This window comes from Lutjanus erythropterus, chromosome 22 (assembly GCF_056507025.1).
Source record: "Lutjanus erythropterus isolate fLutEry1 chromosome 22, fLutEry1.hap2, whole genome shotgun sequence".
Taxonomy (NCBI): Eukaryota; Metazoa; Chordata; class Actinopteri; order Lutjaniformes; family Lutjanidae; genus Lutjanus; species Lutjanus erythropterus.
Window position 1 is genome coordinate 27,875,282 of NC_139338.1, and position 20,872 is coordinate 27,896,153.

General features: G+C 41.9%; 1 protein-coding gene across 1 annotated transcript in view; it reads left to right on the forward strand.

The window, feature by feature from the left end:
- Nucleotides 1-360: 360 nt before the first annotated feature.
- The window catches only part of LOC146307059 (SLIT-ROBO Rho GTPase-activating protein 1-like), a 33,671-nt gene continuing 13,159 nt past the window's right edge, over nucleotides 361-20,872 (forward strand). Inside the window, exons 1-8 of the mRNA XM_084710764.1 lie at nucleotides 361-903; nucleotides 12,610-12,805; nucleotides 13,469-13,523; nucleotides 13,633-13,740; nucleotides 17,538-17,600; nucleotides 18,657-18,854; nucleotides 19,604-19,732; nucleotides 20,031-20,252. Of these exons, the coding sequence (XP_084566890.1) occupies nucleotides 837-903; nucleotides 12,610-12,805; nucleotides 13,469-13,523; nucleotides 13,633-13,740; nucleotides 17,538-17,600; nucleotides 18,657-18,854; nucleotides 19,604-19,732; nucleotides 20,031-20,252 (1,038 nt within the window). The 5' untranslated portion in view covers nucleotides 361-836. The remainder of the gene's footprint in view (nucleotides 904-12,609; nucleotides 12,806-13,468; nucleotides 13,524-13,632; nucleotides 13,741-17,537; nucleotides 17,601-18,656; nucleotides 18,855-19,603; nucleotides 19,733-20,030; nucleotides 20,253-20,872) is intronic.

The window sequence follows — 20,872 nt, forward strand, 5'->3', positions numbered from 1 at the left end:
CAAGCTCTTTTTTTTCTCCTAATTTCTGACTTGAGTTCAGCTCACACTCCTTTTACATTCATTAATCTCCAGCTCCGTCTGTGACTCACTGGTCACCTCAGCTGTCAATCACGTCTCTAATCCCGCCTCCAGCGCTGACACACCCATTTCCTCACCGGCATTTCATTTACGGTTTTATTGGTATGATCTTCACGCCCGCTGCAGCCTGGTCCGCGTGTGCATGTTGCGTGTGCGCGTGTGCATGTGTGAAAGGTTACGTCGGGGTGAAGATAACATCAAACACCGGAGTCTCAGCGTGGTGTGTGTGTGTGTGTGTGTGTGTGTGTGTGTGTGTGTGTGTGTGTGTGTGTGAGTGTGTGTGTGTATGTGTGCGTGTGTGTGTGTCTCTGCGTGTGTGTGCGTGTGGTTGCATTTCTACCTAGTGGGCGTGTCCTCCCTGCAGACCGGTGCATGATTACATATTTGCACGAATCTAATTCTATTTTTTTTTCTAATCAACAGGATGGATTCTGCAGCTCCTCGCTCGTGGGTAATTTCTCACTGAGTGTGCGTGATTTTCCACGCTTGCACCCTCCCTCCCTCCCTCCCTCCTCTTCCTCTTCCTCCTCCTCCTCCTCCTCCTCCTGCTCCTCAGCGTGGAGGTGCGGGGCCACTACTGGCTGTGTTGTTGCGGCACTGGATGGATCTAACGAGCATGTTTGCGGGTGAAGCCTCGGGCGGTGCACACGGAGGGAAATAAAGCGGGATTTGTTTTTATTTTTATTTTTTATATATTTTTTTCTTCCTCTTCTCCTTCATCTCACCTGCTGATCGTCAGTCACCTGCACTGTGGCGACATGTCAAACTCAAACAAAAGCAAGAAGGACAAAGAAATCCTCGCAGAATATGAGAGCCAAGTCAAAGGTAATCATTTTTAGCACCTTTTTGCACCCTAATTCTCGCTGTCACACCCACCTTTTCACACACACACACACACACATACACACACAGAGACACACACACACACACACACACACACACCTGTCTGCCAGCATGTTCACCACTCATGCCCATACACTGGATGCTGTGCAGGGTGTGTGTGTGTGTGTGTGAGCTGACACCTCACCATGAGACGTCAGGATTTCTGGGTTCATCCTGAGTGCTGCATGGCGCCTGAGGGGGGGAGGAAGAGGAGGAGAAGGAAGAGGAGGGATGAGGAGGGTGGGTGATAGCATATAAGTGTGTGTGCATGTGTGTATTCTGCAGAGCACCTTTCACCCAGTGTGTGTGTGTGTGTGTGTGTGTGTCTGTGTGTGTGTCTGTGTGTGTGAGAGGTGGGTTTCTACACTCAGACCTGAGGCGAGTGTGTCCTCGTCTGGGAGTCTTTCTATTGGTATTCCTCTGAGGCTGTGACTGCAGCAGCGTGTGTGTGTGCATGTGTGTGTGTGTGCGCGTGTGTGTGTGTGTGTGTGTGTGTGTGTGTGTGTGTGGTCCTCCATAGATCACCTGATGGCGTGATGCTAAACTGAAAGGGGGGGGGGCACATGTTTAAAGGTGATGATGATGACAAACTCCTGAAATAGTGGTTGCCATGACCGTGGGACAACCCCCCCACCCCTCCTCCTCCTCCTCTTGGCGCCATGGTTACCATCATCCCTGCTACGATGGGGCGGTGACGGACAAGTCAAATGACCTTTTCGTGAAACTACAACAGGCTGCCTCCTTTTTGTGGTTTTTCTGAATCGGAGGCGCGATGCGAGGTGTCCGTGTGAGCAGCCGCCTTGTTGCACCTGTTTACCTGCTGTAGTGGCACAGTTCAAAATGTCCGACCTTTACCGGTGCGACAGCTTATTCGGACACCTGCAAATACCGTTAGAGACAGCCGGGGCACAACCTTTCGTGCTTCACCTCTCTGACAAGATTTATTACAGAGAAATCTGACATACCGATATCGTCCGACTCATTTTGGCCGGTTTCTGGTGCCGATATGCGCTCATAATTTTTCGAGCTGCATCAACCCTCTCCTTTGCTGGGATTAACATATTATTATACTTAGTCTTATTGTGATGGCCCACTCGCAGATGCAGACATAAAATGCAGTGGTTTTCAAAATAAAATACAATGGATTTCAAAATAAAATACAGTACTTTTCAAAATAAAATGCAGTTCTTTGACACATGCACATTCACAAGGCAAAATAAAGAACTAGAAACAGCCAGTGTGCAACCTTGCTTGTTCCACGTCTCTGACGAGATTTGTTACAGAGAAATCCAACATGCCGATATTTTCGGACTCATTTTGGCTGATTTTCTGCGCCGTAACAGGCACAGATTTTTCCACCTGACTTCAGAGAACATCAACTCTCCTTTACTTGCATTAACATATTATGCCTATTTTATCTTATTGTGATGCCCTACTGGCAGATGCAGACTTAAAATACAGTGGCTTTCAAAATAAATACAATGACTTTCAAAATAAAATACAATGGATTTAAAAATGTAGACACTGACAAAGGAAATTTAGAAAACTAGAGAGCCAGAGCACAAACTTTCTTGTTCCACCTGTGTGACAAAACAGCATATTGGATCTTTGCAGATATCCAGTATGTCGATATTTTCTGACTGACAATATATCAATATTATTGTATCATGACATAAGACTAGATATCGTGATAGAGGGTCTAAAGAGGGAATAAAGGGTCTGTTCTAACTGTTGTGTGGTTTTGTCTTTGTCTCATTCCGTTATTTTGTGAAAACACCAATAGTCATCAATACAATACTGTTGAGGTATTTTGTCAAAAACATTGTGAAAATTACTCATGTTTATCACCTCAGCCACTTCCACCCCCTGTAGCACACGTCACAACCTGCATGATCAAGAACTATCGATATCGACCGATATGAAACTTTGTTATCGTGATAGGCTTTTCAGGCGTAACGCCCAGGCCGATTTCCGATGCTGATACATGTACATATTGGTAGAAATATTTATTTCGGGCTGATCGATCAGTTGTTTGGTCCATAAAATGAAAAGTTTACTGTCAGAGAAGAGGAAAGAAACAAGGAAATATTCACTTTTAAGAAGCTGGAATTGGTGATTTTTTACTTTTAAACTGATTAACTGATGATCAAAATAGCTGCAGATGAATGCGCTTGACATTAATCGATTATTAATTATTGCGTCTCTTTTTCATTTTAAAGCTTTAATCACGTGGCAATAAGATTTGTTCGTCTCTTTCCTCCATGCAGCTCTTCTCTCTCCACATGGCTCCTCACACTTCCACATTCACTTGTCACCTCCGCCCACACCATCACCATCACCATCACCACCACAGCCATCACAAAATGAACCACACTCGCTTTATTCACCTAAAATCCACGCCGTCTTCCTCTGCGCACGAGCAGGAGGAGGAGGGTGAAACGTGTGTTTACTCTACGGCAGGTTACCTTTTTTTTGTCCAAATTCAAGCTGCTTTCATTCAGAAATACAATCACTCTCCCTCCTTCTTTCCTCCCCTTCCTTGTCTTCTTCTTCTGCGCTGTGCTCGTCCCGTCGTTCCTCCCTCTGCACGCACACAATGAATTGACACACAGACTTTGAGTGATTAAATTTAATGGAGAGTAGTGGAGAGCATTACAGCCCCCATGTGAGGCATGTGTGTGTTGTTTATACACACTTTCCTGTTTGCGTGTGTGTGTGTGTGTGTGTGTGTGTGTGTGTGTGTGTGTGTGTGTGTGTGTGTGTGTGTGGCCCTTGCTCTGGCGTCCTGCCAAAACACACTCGGGGATGCCCTGCATTGAAATGACCGCTCAGATACAGCCCGCCCCCCCCCCCCACCCCCTGCTCCTCCGGCTCCTGCGCTGCTCAGCTCCTCCGCCGGCCGGCTCCTCTCTGCCAGCATATAGATCCGCGTTGTAACTATGTGCTTTCCAAGTCTGCCTCCCTGCTCTGGCTCCTGATTGGTCGACGCAGGGAGGTGGTGTGTAATGTATACACAGGAGGTGGCCGCCGCTCTCTCACGGAGGAGGAGGAGGAGGAGGAGGAGGGGAGGTGGGGTCTACTCGCTGAGGTGAGGTGAGCAGGTAGCAGGGTGGATTATCCACAGTGCTGACAGTACATATTTGTGTGTGTGTGTGTGTGTGTGTGTGTGTGTGTGTGTGTGTGTGTGTGTGTGTGAATGAGAAGAGGAGCATCTTAATGAGAAAATGCAAATGATAAAAAAAAAAAAGAGGAAGAAAAGGGCTCTGCAGGGGAGACAGGCAAGGAAGAAGAGGCAGAGATGAAGTGTTTCCTGCTGTATGCTGCGGCGGCGGCTGCAGCTCTTGTTTTTTTGCCTGCGTGTGCACGCAGGTGATTAGTGACCTCACATCTGCATACCTGCAATGAAAACAGAGGAAGAAGAGGAGAAGAGTAGATGAAGGACTCCTCACTTGTTCCTAATTGAGTAAAAAAATGTTCTGCAGGGCCCAAAATCCAAGTGTGTTTCTTGATGATCCAGCGGTCCTCTGTCCCCGTGTCCTTGGACCTGGTCGTCATGGTGATGGCCACCTCAAGGGGGGAAGACAGTGTGAGCTTCCTGTTCCTGTGACATCACATACACACACACACACACACACACACAAATAAACGGTGCTAAAAGTGTGCACAGAGGATGTTTGAATGGATGAGATGTGAGTAATGAATCATTCTGGAGGATAATGAATGAATTAGTCACTGGCTGGAAGTGAAGACGACTCCCGCGACCAGTTTGAGAGGCACAAAAGGATGGAAGGAAGTCAGCCATCTGAGAATAGACGACGCAGCTAACTATCAATTAATCTGACAATTACTTTCCCCAACTTGATTGATGCACTGTCTTTAAAGAACCAGTGTGTAGGATTTAGTTGCAACAAGCAGTGAGGTTGTACTCGCCTCACCCTCCCCTTCCAAGCGTGTAGATGAACCTTCCGGGCCACAACAGGGCCTCTCTAGACCCAGTGTTTGGTTTGTCTGTTCTGGGTTATCGTAGAAACATGGTGGTGCAACATGGCGACCTCTGTGGAAGAGAACCTGTGCTCTCTGTAGATATAAACAGCTTTTTTCAGGCAATGAAAACACAACAATTCTTATTTTCAGGTGACCCAGTTATCAACGTTATGATCACCTGTAACAGTTTTGCAAGACAGGCTGGTTGCGTGTCAGCTGGATTTGCGAGATTCCATTTTGCCAGGCTCCAAGTTATTCATTTGTGTCCACACCAGAGATGGTGTGAGCCAATCAGAGTCCTCGGACGGACTCCTGGCCACTGTGGACATGGTTTTAGTGGTCCCCACAGTGAGAAACATCCATTGAAACGCCTCATTTCAAACAAACAACGGTGGCTCCTGAAGAGGTTAGCATAGATACAGTGATAGCATCAGTTATATCAGAACTGGAGAGAATTTCTTCGTTGAAAGAAGAGCAAAGAACGACACCGAATTTATTTATTTTATTTATTGACAGAAAAGATGTTTTCGTTCTTCATCTGATTGGTTGAAGTTAGCTTGTGTTAGACGTGACAGACGGTTCATCCAATCACCTGCCTTTTCCAAACAGTTTCTATGGACGGCTTCACAGATGGGTCTGTGGAACAAATCATCTGCATGTCAGGTTAGTTGTTCCTTACAGCTGAAGCAACTGGCTGGTGAAACCAAACGGTTGTAAACGTTATATGTTCTAAATTAGGTCCTAAGTTTTGGTGAGGACGACTAAGAGTGAACAACTGCAGATGGATGCAATCTGACCGGCACCACCTGGCTAAAAAACTTGAAATACTGATACATCAAGATGCATCAACAATTGTTATGTAATTGCATCGTGCCCCTCTGAATTGGAATCGTATTGTGAGATGCCAAGAGATTCCCACGCCTGGTCAATCAACAGAAAAATAATGATCAATGATAATGATAAGATGAGACGATGAGCACACCCAACCAGACAACCAGACAAGCATGTGAGATTTATATCTGTACTGTATGCATAAGGTCTCGTATATCTCGTATATATATTATCATAACATGTATAATGCAACATACAATAGTTCAGATTCAGAATCAACACTGAGAGGCAGAGCAGTAAGTTTGTTTCTGTGAGTGTTTCTTGATTTCTGAAGAGAAAATAGTTAAACTCCTTCAAGAGGAAAGTCTAGACGTCCATCGTCTCCAGGTGTTGATCACATAAAGTTTTTGGCATCATATTCAGATGATTTTTTTCTACTTTAAATGTTTTGTTGTCTTTATTTCAGCACATTACAAGCTTTCTGGGATCTGATCCAGCTTTTATAAGCAGCCTCAGACTCGAGCCGTGTGCACATAATCTCACTAATGTGGAGTAACAGAGGTGATTGAAATGAATCTCGTTTAACTTTGTCCGGGACGACATAACTGATGCAGATTTAAGGTGGCGCTGATGGTGTTTAGAGCGGCAACTGTAAAAGATTTTATGTCATAAATAAAGCTGCAAAATGGACGTCTGTTTGTATGAAAATGTTGCAAAATGTCACCTAAAGTTTAAACTTGAAATTGATGATTGTGCATCACCTCCGATGGTGCGTGACCATCCCGCCAGCACAAGCAACAAAACGGTCTCAGCGGAGCTTTCAGATTGAATCAGTCCAGAGATTCCTCGAGACAAATTCTTTCTGCTCGGTGTATTGTCTGCAGACTTTCTCCCCGTGTCAGTGTGTTTCCACATTGTGCCGCGCTGACTGTCTGCAGCTCCTCTGATCAAAGAGGCTGAGGCTTGTCTTTGGGGGTGTTACGAGGACACGCGAGGAGGTTTCTAAGAGGAAGCGTTTCAGACATCAAAAGGTAAAAGTGCGGCGGATGTCCTCCTTTCACGTTCAATTGACTGTGATCCAAGCCGAGGAGTTTCATTGATACAATCTTGCCTCCTCACTGGATCTGCTCGAAACCTTTTCTGGAGCTACAAACCTCTTTTTTAAAATTTCCTTCTTCATGACACAAACTCTTCTACAGTTTTTTTTTTCATTACAGTTAATCAACAGGCAATTAAACCGATTATTTTCTTGATTATTAGATTAATTGTTTGCCTTATAAATTTGTAGAAACTGATGAAAAAAATATATGTATATCATATGATTGAAACCCAGATATTCAGATATATGATCCACTTTTCTTCAGTTCCAATCCGATTGGACAGGACAGGGATACCAGCTCTCTTTTTTCTTTTTTATGATTCTTTCTTCTTTATCTTTTTCTTTTTATTACTATTATTACTCTTAGTAGTAGTAAAATTGTGAGGCTGAAACTGAACCTAGTCTGGAAAGCTTGTGTAGTTTGTGTAATGTAATGTGTAATGGAGTCCTTCACCATTGTGGGGTGCTATAGGATGCTGCCTTGTGGTATTGATATGTGCAGCTGATAGACTGATTTCCCATGATGCACTGCTGAGAGTTTAATTTTGCTATTTTACATCCCAAAATGCAAATGTTACTGGGTTTGTAATGTGTTGTGTCATGCATTTTCATTGGCGGTTTATGTCATTATTTGTCATTTTTGTGCTGTCGGAGGCCAATAACCAATGACTATGTCAATATCCCTCACACAGGGGAAACTAGAAGCAGCTTTGCTTTGAGCTAAATGTTCATGCGGGCATGCTAATGTGGCCACAATGACAATGCTAACATGACCTGCAGCGTCTTTTTTGAAGACGTGACAAAATAAATCCATCCAACACTGAAAGTCTTCTGTAGTTATTCATTATTTTTCTGTATTAAAAACAGTTGTTGTTGTCGTTAGCATGTTGTTAGCCGTCTCCTGGCCATCCCATGGTGCCTTGGGTTCAGTGTTGACCAATCAGAGGCTGTGTTAGCTCTGATCTCAAACGAGATTGACCCTTCAAAAGGGAGAGGGCATCACATGACCACGGTATTGTGGTAATGCGGCCATCGTCACAGCCCTACTACGAACACTGTTTCACTTGATGGAGGTGAAAGTGAAGCCTTTTAGCAATCACATGGTTGGAATGTTTCTCATTTTACAGCTAAACAGTCACTGAAATATGTTTCTGAAAACATTTGCGATGACAAATAGGAAGTGTAGTAACAGAATATTGATCCATATTTGATCAGAATTGCCTAGTTTGACAGTTTGACAGGCGTTTGGTTTGACAGACCTTCAACTGGATAGACCTACAAGATGTGACTTTTCAAATCTGACTTCTCGATCGTCGTATAGAACTTTCCTCAAATTAAAGAGACGCTTGTGATTGGCCCGACTAGTGGGTTTCTGTCTGAATGGAAGGAGGTGGCAGACGTATCTGCCAGAGCAAATGAAAACAGATCTGAGCTCGTCAGATTTGTCTGGTTTCCAGGCTGGAGGGGAACATGAATATCTGTGCAAACATTCATGACAACCCGTCTGATAGTTGTTGAGATATTTCAGTCTGGAGCCTCTGGAGCTGCTCTGCCTCTGATAGACGTTTATGTAAAGAGTCTCACATCATTTTGTCGGCAGGAAAGTTTGCATTTACATCCTTTGATGTGGAGTCTGAAATCCCTACAGAAAGCAGGAGTGGGAAGGAGTCTGCTACACGGAGCTCCACCAGCTACTTTATTTCATTCCACAGAGTGAAATACATCACAAATACATCACCTTTGAGAATATTTAGTCTTTAGTTGCAAGTGAAATGCTAAATGAGGACCACAACAGTTATTAGATATCTGGGAATTTGACGTGATGAGTTAAATATACCGCAGGGAAACATTAAGAGAAACAGTCAGGCAATAAAGTTGTACCAATGAAAACGTGCATTTAAAGAGGCCTGTGTTCTCTAACAAGTGTAATAATGTTTGTAAAACTCTATTTAAGTAAGTAAAACATTAAACTTCTCATGAGATTCTGGTGGGTGTAGTCTGGGCCACTGGAACTTCAACACTGGAACCTTTTTCATGGTTTTCTGGACTGCGCAGCAATGCATGGAGGAGATGCATTGATCAAAGATCAGTGACGGAAAAGAAAACTCAACTTTCATATTTAAAAAGAAAAATCTAGAAAAACTGGACATTTAAAACAGCCCAAAACAAAACTTTTCAAAACCAGATATAGTTGGAATAAATGTTTAAATATTTGAAAGAATAGTACGGCTGTCACAATGACTGTAAATACCACATTGATGGCAAGTCAGCTACAGGGGACAGTAACCAAGGGCAACAACCAGGGGGGATGTGGATATTTGTGTCGGACTTGGTGTTAATGGTTTGAATTATCAATGAATGAATATCCTGACAGAGCATGAAACAGCCAGGCTAACTGTTTCCCTCTATTTCCAGTTTTTATGCTAAGCTAAGTTGCTGCTTGTTGCTACTGCTTCTGTTTGAAGCATCCCTGGTATTCCACATTTTCATTTTGTTTATTCATTTTCATGAAAAGACCTTTAAGAGTGAGTTTTGGAAGTCCTGATAGAGTCAGGAAGAGCCAGGCTAGCTGTTTTCCCTTATTTCCAGTCCTTATGCTAAGCTAAGCTAAGCTAACTGACTGTAGCGGTAGACATGTGATCTCCTCATCTGACTCTCAGCAAAAAAGCAAATAAGCGGCGAAATATTCCTTTAAACAAAAAAATGCATAAAGCTTCAGTTGTGTTGCTATGGTTACCTGGAGCCCAACAGGGGCTTAACACCAATTTAGAGGAGTGATTAAACCGCTGACCACTGGGACGCATCAGCCGCGTTTGAAATGTCCCGTCTGGCCCCCGAGCCAATCAGAAACAAGTGTTATCACCGCCGAGGGTAAAATGTGTTGCAGCGATGAGGGACGCGGAGCAGCAGAGCAGACGTTCATTTATATGAAATTGTTGCCGCTCGGTGTATGAGAGCAACATGAGATGGCAGCCATTTTAAATTAGAAAGATAACAACAGCAACGCCAGAATCAATAAACACAAGAATATGAACAGAAACAGACAGACGTTCAGACACCGTGAGGAGCAGAGGCCACGGCTGCTTCTTCTACACAGATCTATGAAGCATGTCCACCAAACTGTGTGTGTGTGTGTGTCTGTGTGTGTGTTTGTGTGCAGCTTGTGTGTGTCGATGCGGCAGATTCGAGCTCTTGTCTTCACCTTCCTCATCACATGGTTCACACACAGTGTGTGGTTGCCAAGACAACAGGTAGTGGAGTGGATAGGGTCCCCCAGGGATTGGTTTGTGTCTGTCTGTGAGAGTGTGTGTGTGTGTGTGTGTGTGTGTGTGTGTGAGAGAGAGAGAGAGAGAGAGAGGTGGGGTTATCATTGTGTATTCTGTAGCCGCTCTCTCCCTCTTGCTGCAGATAGATCCAGCTCTGAAACAGCACGACCAGTGAAGCGTGCAGCCAGGCATTACCATGCTGACTGTAGGACTGACTGATGGTGTGTGTGTGCATGTGTGTGTGTGTGTGTGTGCAGGTTTGTTAATGCGGTCAGAAGATGTCGTCCAAGGTGACTCCTCTGAGAAAAATGGACAGTCTTCATCAGTAATTATCAGGTGTTAAAAAGGCAGCAAGTGAAGGGAGGAGGAGGAGGAGGAGGAAGGTGGTGCTGACTAATTAGCTGATTTAATTGATCAGTCAATCGACAGAAAAGTAACCCCTTTAAATAAAACATATCGTCATTTATCAAACAGCTGCTCATATATGAGGATCCTTCTCTCTGTTTTAAACTGAAGATCTTAGACTGTTATTGAGACAAAACGAACAATCTGAAGATGTCACAAGTTAGGATGGACGTATTTAACAATTTTTAAAATAAATATATTGACTTTAAGCCATGCTCGATGGTGGCTCCATGGAGGGAAATGTCAGGCTCTGCAGGGACTGAACAATTAATAGACATTTTATGGAAATCACAGTATGGTCTAGTGCAATTTCAAATGTGGTAAAACCCAATTTTTGTTTGTAAAATGAGTGTGGTGCTGCAGAGACGTGCTGTCCTACACATCAGATTCTACAGAAAACCTATTTGTAGGTCTGCAACTACCATGTCAGGCTGTAATCTGTCATTTTCCCAATGTTCCCCAAAGTCCAAGATGATGTCCTTAAATGTCTCGTTTTGTCCACAACTCAAAAATATTCAGTTTACTGTCAGAGAGGAGGAAAGAAACAAGAAAATATTCACATTTAAGAAGCTGGCATTTGAGAATGTGAAACAGAAATTTATCAAAATGATTAATTTATTATTAAAACAATTGCCAATTAATTAAAAAGCTGACAACTAATTCATTAATCGAGTAATCTAATGATATAAAACTAATGATAATCCCATTAGCTTTGGCTGTGTATTTCAGTTCTGAATAGCAAACACAAGCATGCTGAGCTAAGTTGGTTAGCATGGTTAGCATCTGACGTGTTGTGGTGTAGTACCTTTTCTGAAACTTGTTTCTGTGTTTGTGTTGCGTTGAAGATGATGTCACAGCAGTTTCACACAGCGCTACTCTGATGATCCGCTAAGAGTCCTGCCTACGTTGAGGGGGTGCTAACAGCAGTGGAAAATGAAATCGAGCAAAGCAGCTGATGCCAAAAGTGAGTGGAGTCGAGCAAGCGGTGGAAATGAGGCATGCTGATGTTAGCATTTAGCACAAAGCAACACTGTGTCTTGGCACAGCGTCACAGAGCTGCTAGCATGGCTGTAGGCGCTTGCGGAGCTTGTTGAGTGCTTCCGTGCTTCCATGTTTGTGCTGCGGCTTGAAGTGCAAACAGGATGGCTGCGGTGAAATATAGATCAGCGGGTGTGGTGATTAATAAACTCACTCAGCATGACCGCGAACACACAGCACCACAAACCTGCGAGCTCCAAATGAGCTAATTAATTGGAATCATGTGCATCCAAGCTTATCGATTCCTTTTAGCTTGTTTTTCTGACATTTGCATGTTGTGAAACATTGACGTCATACTCAACGAGAAGGAGTCATCGCGGAGAGAAAGAAACGGTCCAAAGTGTGGCTTCATTTGAGGACGTTACCTTGGACAGTGCAGGGAGAGGCAAAAAACCTAGAGGGCTTATTTGAAGCCTTCAGCTAAATAAAAAATTCACAGAGTTATTAAGAACTCGGAAACAGAGAAAAATAAAGAACAATACAAAAGGTAATAAAAAATGTGATACGGCAGTGTGCAGACAGCTCTGCATTTCAAGAATAAAGGAAGTTGTAAAAGAGGAATAACTGACCTGATGTCTGATGTGAGTCAAGCTGTGTCATGTTCAACGGTACGGTTCAAAATTAGGTGCTTGAAACGGAACGGGTCCGGTTCCATGTTGGTGGAAAAGGCCTGTGAGTGCTGCCTCGTCCGACCAGATGTCTGCACTGGGAACCGAACACCGCACGGACGGCCAAAGAGAATTTCATGGTCAGAAAATACCAAACCGTCTGAGCGCTGCTTATTCTGGTTGTTGCAAAGAGCTGATTGTTGTTTTTCACTGCATGGCAACAACGAGATGAATGAACTGTACAAAGGCAAAGAAAGATGGATGGAGGTAAAACTAAAGATGAATGAACTCCAAAAATATCCCCGTTGTTCTGCTGCCCTGGATAAACAAGTTGCCAAAGTGTCTAATTTACAATCACCTCCCTGTGTGTGTGTGTGTGTGTGTGTGTGTGTGTGTGTGTGTGTGTGTGTGTGTGTAGATGTGCGGGCCCAGTTGGTGGAGCAGCAGCGGTGTCTGGAGCAACAGACGGAGATGCGGGTGCAGCTGCTTCAGGACCTGCAGGATTTCTTCAGGAAGAAGGCGGAGATCGAGACGGAATATTCCAGAAACCTGGAGAAGCTCGCCGAGAGGTTCATGGCCAAAACACGCAGCACGAAAGACCATCAGCAATACAAGTAGGACTGAGTGTGTGAGTGTGTGTGTGCGGCACTGTAAAAAAAAAAGTTGAGAAAACTCATAATTTCAAGGCAACTGGCTTCCATGTTTATTTTATTTCAATTCAAACTCTTACGTTTTGTAATAAACCTCCCATTATTTGAGATAATTTACTTTTCTTCTTTAGATAAACTTGAATGTCTGAGTTTAAATTTCATTTTAAATTTTCAGATTGTTGTTGCAGTCTACATTAGTTTAAGTGTAAACTATATTTAGAATATTTTACTTTGCCATCAGACAGCCTCTGAAATATCGCTCTCCAAATAAACCAAACTCATAGACAAAATCAGTAACTGAACACTGAACCTAGAGTTAGCTAACATGTAGCTGTAAAATGTTTTGTTGTTCACATTATTCTCTTATTTACATTTTTACATAATTACTTTTGGCACTTTTGATTCCAATACTTTTTCACTTTTAAGTTTTGAATGCAGGACTTTTACCTTTAGCAGTATTTCTACACTGTAATATTTCTACTTTTACAGGATCTGAGAACTTCTTCTATCAGTGCCTTATAGTTTAAATTCTTCAGACAAATTTCACTTTGTAAATAATGTTCTTCACCTAAGACTAACTGTGTAACTGAGATAAATCGGTGTGTTTCCTCTTTTTTTCTCCTCCAGAAAGGATCAGAACCTGCTCTCTCCAGTCAACTGCTGGTACCTGCTGTTAAACCAGGTCAGTTTCAGGTGTTTGTGTTCTTATTTGAGATCCTTTTATAATATGAAACGTGAGAACATCAGAGATGTTCCTCCACCCTCTTCTCTCTCATGTTTTTTTTTTCCAGGTGAGGAGGGAGAGTAAGGACCACGCCACCCTCAGCGACCTCTACCTGAACAACGTCATCACCCGCCTCACACACATCAGCGAGGACTCGGCCCGCCTGCTGAAGAGGGTGAGCTGATGTTCTTTAGTGCTCTGTGTCATCGAGTTCTGTCGTTAAAAACACACCAGTGAGCTGCACAGTTGCACCGACTGACATGTTCCTTCATTACCATGACGACGAAGTACATGGTCACAGCTTTACGTCACCACCATTCATCTGCGTGGTCGTCTTTTTGGAGCGTCAAAGACAAGAATAATGTGTCCTGAAAGATAAAAGCTTCATTGGAAAATTCACTGTAACTCGCTTAACTCTGAAGTGAATTTCATGAAATTTGGTTTGTTATAAAAATGAGAAAATTAACATGTTAGTGGTGAAATTAAATTCAGTTCCTGGGGGCGATTTAATCAACTATAAGACAAATCATTAACCTTCTGAATAGACCCAACTTCCACTGGGACATGGAGGCTCTGACCAACATCAAGTCTGAATTATTTACAAGTTCAGCTTTTGTGAGCTTCTACAAAAATGTAGAGTTATAATTGTGTCAGTCATGTTCTAAATAAATGACAAAATGTTCTCAAATAACAACATTTTCCAAATAGATAACAAGATGTTCATAATTAATAAAAGAAATGTCGTAAAATGTTGTAAATAAATAGCAAAACTTTCAAAATGAATCACAAAATGTTCTGGATATATGACCTAAAAATGTTATGGATAAAAACCAATATGTTCTAAATAAACAACAGAATGTTCTAAGTACATAACAAAAAGATCTAAAGTGTTTATTGGGTCCTTTTTAAGTTTATTCAGGCAGATGAACCCAGAGTTCTCGGTTACAAGAAAATTAAAGTTAAACTGCAGAAACTGGAAAAACAAAATGTTGTTATTGCAGTAGGTGCCTCACCATGGTGAAGATCTGCACTCTACTGAGTTCCAGTGTTACTGATGTTTTCTACCATTTGTGAGTTTTCCACCAATGAAAAGTTTGGTAATAATCAAATAAATGGACATGTCCTCTAATCTGAGTTGTCTGAGTTTTCTTTAAGTTTTCCTGATTATACTGATGGAACAGACGACAGGATCAATGATTTTTTTCCTCTTGCACACACATCTATACTGTACATACGTACACAGTAAAAGCTGAAAATAGCCTTACTTTAATGCTGATTGGGTGGTTCGAGGCTCTTTTCATCAGCAACACTTATTCTGAGGACAGAAAAGCCTCTGAGGCAGCACATCATGTGACCTCAGTAATAAGCTGTGATTAAGGTGACGTTTTATTGCCTATAAAACCAAACTTTTTACTGTAAATCTCTATAAATGTTCCAGTTGAAGCCTCCTTCACCCCTCGGTGTGTGTGTGGCTTTAAATCTGTCGCAGTCTCCTGTAATAGATTGTGAAGTGAAGCATGTTCACCGCCTGCACAAAAAGGGGGAAAAGCAAAATCCAATAAATCCTGCAATTTTCTTTACATGCGTGAGGGAAAAAACGAGTTTTAAATCATTAATATGTAAGTGCAGAGCTGCTGCAGCGATTCATCACAGATCAGACGGGAATTTATGTTTTCAGTAGAGCTGAAATCATCAGACATGAAAGAAGAAGAATAGCACACTATAAAAATACTGCTCCGAAGTCACAGTACTGCATTTAAAAAGTGAAAGTGAAGGAAGTTTTAAAATAATGGTTATGTAACAAAAAATAAGTTGACACAAAATATCAATTTTAAAATGATTGTAGTGATTTAACAATGAGTCTATGATCGAACTCTGTCCATAGCAACGGTCTGTTCTTCATAACAACGGTCTGTTATACAGAAATAACAGACCTTAGAATGCTGTGACTGACCAATCAGAATCAAGCATTTAACAAAGCCATGTGATAATAGGGTTCAAAGTTCAAATCTTGGTTGAAAGAAATACTAAGATTCTTTGATGTTATGTCGTACAATGCCACTTCAAAAAATCCAAACTATGCCTTTAATATGTAAGCAGTATTTTAAGATAAGATAATCCTTCGTTAGTCCCAGAACGGGGAAATTTATGGTGTTACAGCAGCAGAGAGGACAGTAAAATAGAAAGAAACATTAATAAAAACAATAAATGATAAGCAGTATAAACAATAGGAAATATAAAAAAATAGGAACAATATAAACAAGAGAAAACACTGAAAAATAGAACAATGTATGCAATATAAATAAATAACAAAGTCAAACATTGCTACAACAGTGCATCATGTTTTATAAACTGATCTCATGTTTTGGGTGTAAAATCTTATTTTGAAAAGTTTTTAAATAAATGTAGGGGAGTGAAAAATAAAATATTTCTCCCTGAAATCTTGTAAATAAAAGTATTTACTGAAGTAAAGTCCAAGTATTTCAGTATGGTAGTAAAGTAGTTGAGTAAATGTACTTTCCTCTGAGTTTTGCGTGTGTGCAGACCTCGAGGCTCGTTCATATTTCACGTCTTCTTTAAGTAAAGGAGTTGATTCTAATGAAAAGTAAAGTCAGTATTCCCCTGAGCTCCGTTAGTCCGCCTCAGAGTTTAACAAATTAAACACGCGCACATGTGTGCACGTGTGCACACTCCTCGCCGCCTCCAACTTTAGCTCGCCGTCTTCATTATTAATCTCTCTTCCGGCTCGTCTTTTATTCATGCTAACTAAAGTGCAGCGGCTGCCAGCAGCTATAAACAGTAAGACCTCCATCACGTCTCCGAGTCCTCCTCAGAAACTCTCTTCTGAAGGAGGGACGCCGCCGGGAGACAGACGGCTCAGTGGCCATGACAACGCTGACAGGCCCGTGGCCATGGCGACAGGCTCAGCTGATCTTTTCTCAGCGGGCGCTATGGGAACGAGATTCATCCATCCTGGGATTCCACAGTCATTAAGCATAATGTAATATTAATGCGGCGCCGCACTGCCACATAACTCCTTCCCCAAACTGAGGCCGGAGCTGTTTAATGCATGAGACAGAAAGTCAGTGTGAGAGCAGCAGCGGCAGCAGCAGCAGAGTTTATTATGAATTCATCTGTTTGTGTGGTCATTTATTCATCTGCCTGGAGGACGAAGACGTGCTCAGATAGTTTACTTAAAGTGGCTGAAATCAAGATTGTTGTAACAACAATGTAGGAAACAACAACGTGAAAAGATGTGTGGCTTTCGGGGGACAGATAAAACAAAAAAAATCAAAAATATGTACTTTTCCTCTTATCTGTAGTGCCCAACTGACCCTTCGCTAAGCCCCGCCTCCAAACAGCAACTGTCTAATCATAGGTTAGCAACCGTAACTAGGGCCATCAGACTTTCTCTCCATGTTGAAGGTGTGTTTGTTTCACAGGGTTTTTGTTTTAAAACGTGTCAGATGGAAACATTAAAACATCAGCTGGAGACTCTCAGCTGACTCAAGGAGTTAGCATTAGCATTAGCTCACATCAGCCAGCTACACTCATGAAATCTGCTTGTGAGTCTTTTTTTTAGCCGACAAAATCCACCGTCGTCAGCTAGAAATGAGAATCTGCTTTTATTTACGTCTCTAAGGAATCACAGACCTCGTGTTTCAACAATTACTCTGAATTTTGATGTTAAATCTGCCGCCGGTATCACTGTAAACTGCATGAATGCAGTGTGAGAATGGAAAGTTTGACAGGCTTAGCAACAGTAACTAAGGAGGGCTTCGTAAGGGTCAGTTGACTATAGGTTGAAAGGTTTTTGCAAATCATTGCATTTAGCTTTTATTTATGTTTTGCACAACATCCCAACTAAAATATTAAGTGTTACTATCCACGTCTCATCGTGTGAATACACGTATGTGTGCAGTAATAACCTCGTTCTGACGATGTTTTTCTTTTCTTTCTCTCTTCTTTTAGAGTAAAGAGATCATCTTCCAGCTTCAGGAAGACCTCATGAAGCTCCTGAACGAGCTTTACACCGTAAGTGGAACAAACTGTTTATTAATAGAGACGATTTTAATGTCGTTAAAAAGCCACTGTGCAAACATCATACATGTACATCTCAATGAACTGAATCAGTGTTTTGTTTCATTATTCACAATTATTTTTTAATTTATGTAGTTTTTATTTTGTCACTGGTACTGAAAAGACCACAATTGTTGTTGTAATTGACATTTATCAACACTCTGTGCACTTTTATTTCATAATTTTGCACTGTTTTTGAGTTCGAGCATCAAAAAGATTTTATTTCTTTGTGTAATACCCCTCAGGTGCACTTCTTCATTTACACATAAAGCAGATTTTTTGTAATTTTTGTAATTCTCAGGGTTCGTTAACAGAACAGAGTGCAGTTTTGTTGTCCCTGGAGCAAGGTGTCTTTGATTTTTAATGAATTAAAGAAAAAAAAAGCAAATTTCCTTTTTGTTTTCTGTCATGCCTAAAAAGTTCACAACACGCATTGCAAGTTTTTAGAAGAGCCGCTGTGAAATCAGGCATTTTAGGCTGCAGAAATCTTTAAAAAATGCTTGTGAAATCCTGCAGAGGCTGGTTTTAAATTTGGTCTTTAAAAACGCTCAGAAAGCTGCAGACAACCTGTAAAAGGAGGCAGACAATCAGCTAACAGGGTGAAATATCATTAAAGCACTTTCTGCTTGTACAGAATGAATTATAAACTGTAACAACACAGAAACCGGGCCAAAGAAAAGTCACAGAAGCATATTTGAAAAGACCAAAATGTGTCCGTGGCCGCCCGGGACACGTCCTCACATTCAGAGGTGTTTTTATTCGGGGCTGTCAGGGACTTGACATTATTTTCAGGTCTGCAAAAAGCCTTAAAGGAGGACATTTTCTGATTTTTGTCTGTCATATGTCAAGGTTTATTTGGAGTCAGAGTGCTGCCCTTAAAAGCTTCTTGTCCAAACACTAAAATCAGATTAGAGTGGACCTGATAACCTTGAGGAATAAAAACAGTCTGTGGCTGCAGCAGTTTTTATTTTCTGCTCCATTCTGTTGTTATTATGGGCTGCTGTTGCCTAGGTGATGAAGACATATCACATGTACCACGTGGAGACGATCAACGCGGAGACGAAGCTGCGGGAGGCGGAGCGTCAGGAGGGACGAGTGAAGGGCGTGTCGGGGACGGGCGGAGGGGTGGAGCCCGTGTTCGGCCTGCGGATAGAGGAGCGCCACCAGAGACGCAACGCCGCGCGCAAGATGGAGAAGATGAGAGAGAAGGTACGGGCCGCATCCCAGTTCTTTTAGCTGCGTCCGTGTCTTTGTCCTCCACACTGAGGAGGAAATAATGTGAGGACAGAGGAAATGTCCTGAAGCAAAGTCACACGTTAAAAATCAGTTGTGGAGGCAAAAAGGTGGATTTTAGTCAAAAATCTCACTTTTTCTCAGAGTCATAACTCAGTGAAATCAAAACACACAGACATGAAACACATTAATATCACTGACTCTGACGTTCACTTCGTATGGACGTCATTATCACGTACGTCCAACATGAATAAACGTCTCTAAATCTGCTAAGAAATGATAGGAAAGACATGCTTCTGCAGAACCAGTGAGGTTACAGAGAACAATAACTGTCTCTGTCTCTGGTTTTACTGGTTATTTAATGGTTTTCTGTGCCTGGTTACTGGGTAAAGTAACCCTGTATATATATACTGTGTGTACTTCTTCTATATTCTTTAGGAAAGGTGTCAGTGATGTACAACATAAATATATCTCATATAAAAATAGTTTCTGCCTGACACACAGGGATTTTCGTCATCACGTGTGACTGAATGGAAACGGCACAGATGGATCATTAAAATGTGTTTATTGCAGAAAAACAACAGACTCTTCTCCCCTACATCTTTATAATATTATTCATGATACAGGTGGAAAAGTGAAAATGATGGAAGTTATTTTTTTTTTCTGGATGATGGATTTGAGCTAATCAATATTTTCATCTTTTCATGTTTTTCTCTCTTCGTCAGAGGAAGGCGAAGTACTCAGAGAACAAACTGAAGACTCTTAAAGCCAGAAACGAGTATCTGTTGACTCTGGAGGCCACCAACGCCTCCGTCTTTAAATACTACATCCACGACCTGCCCGACATCATAGACGTGAGTTTAACAAACTGTCTGAGCTGGATTTTATCTTCATGAGTCGGAAAAAACGGTGTGTTCAAAGTCATGTATCTATATTAGAACCAGACTTATTTTAGTAACGGGGGAAACTGGACGTAATGACACACAGCGGAGACCACAAGGATAAATGATGAAGGTGAAAATAGATATTTTTAGGTATTTAAAAACTGCAGCCGGTTGGTAAAATACAGAGGGTCTCTGATCCTGACTATAAAAAAAACTAGGTGGGACTTATGAAGGGTTAATTCCCGATGTTTCCTCCCCCTCCTCTCAGTGCTGTGACCTAGGGTACCACTCCAGTCTGAGCCGGGCTCTGAGGACCTACCTATCAGCCGAACTGAGCCTTGAAGCCTCCAGGAGGGCGGGGCTGGAGGTGCTGGAGGGCGCCGTGGAGGGCCTGGACCCCGCCCGCGACCGGCAGCGCCTGCTGGGCCTCTACCCCACTGCCTTCTGCCCCCCACAGCGCTTCGGATTCCAGGCACACATGGGAGACACAGTCAGTATTTAACTATTTTAATTTGGAGAGATTATTTTTGCAAATGGTGTTAAAAAAAACATATGAAAAAAACATACCCATGCAAATTAATCCCTCAATTATTTATCAAGAGGAAATTAGTGCTATAACTCCCCTTTTTGTACAGTGACATTCTCAATGGAGGATTTCCTTTTTCAAAAAATAAAAGACTCTGCACCAAAGCTCCAAAAAATTCAGATGTGGACAAGAGTTCAGGTGAAAATGATCACTGGAGGAGACTGTTTTGTATTCCAGAAGCTTTTTGGAGCCAAGTTTCTGGTATGAGTTGGTTAGCAGAGACGGACAAAAGTAATGCAGCAACATTTCAAAATAAAAGCTGCTCATTCGATTAGGGAGGACAAATTACATGGGAAAAATAACTGTATTTTAGTTATAACTGATAGATGTTTTTTGGACATTAAAGACAGAAAAAAGTTTTAGTTGTTCCTCAACTTTATAAAAAACAATTTTTCCACTTTTTATTTGTGTGTTTTGGAGTCACAAAAATGCTCAGATTTGTCAGAGGAAGTCACTGGTAGAAATCCTGACACATAAAACTTCCCTGGAATTAAACTGGAAGGTCCACATGAGCACACATCTGT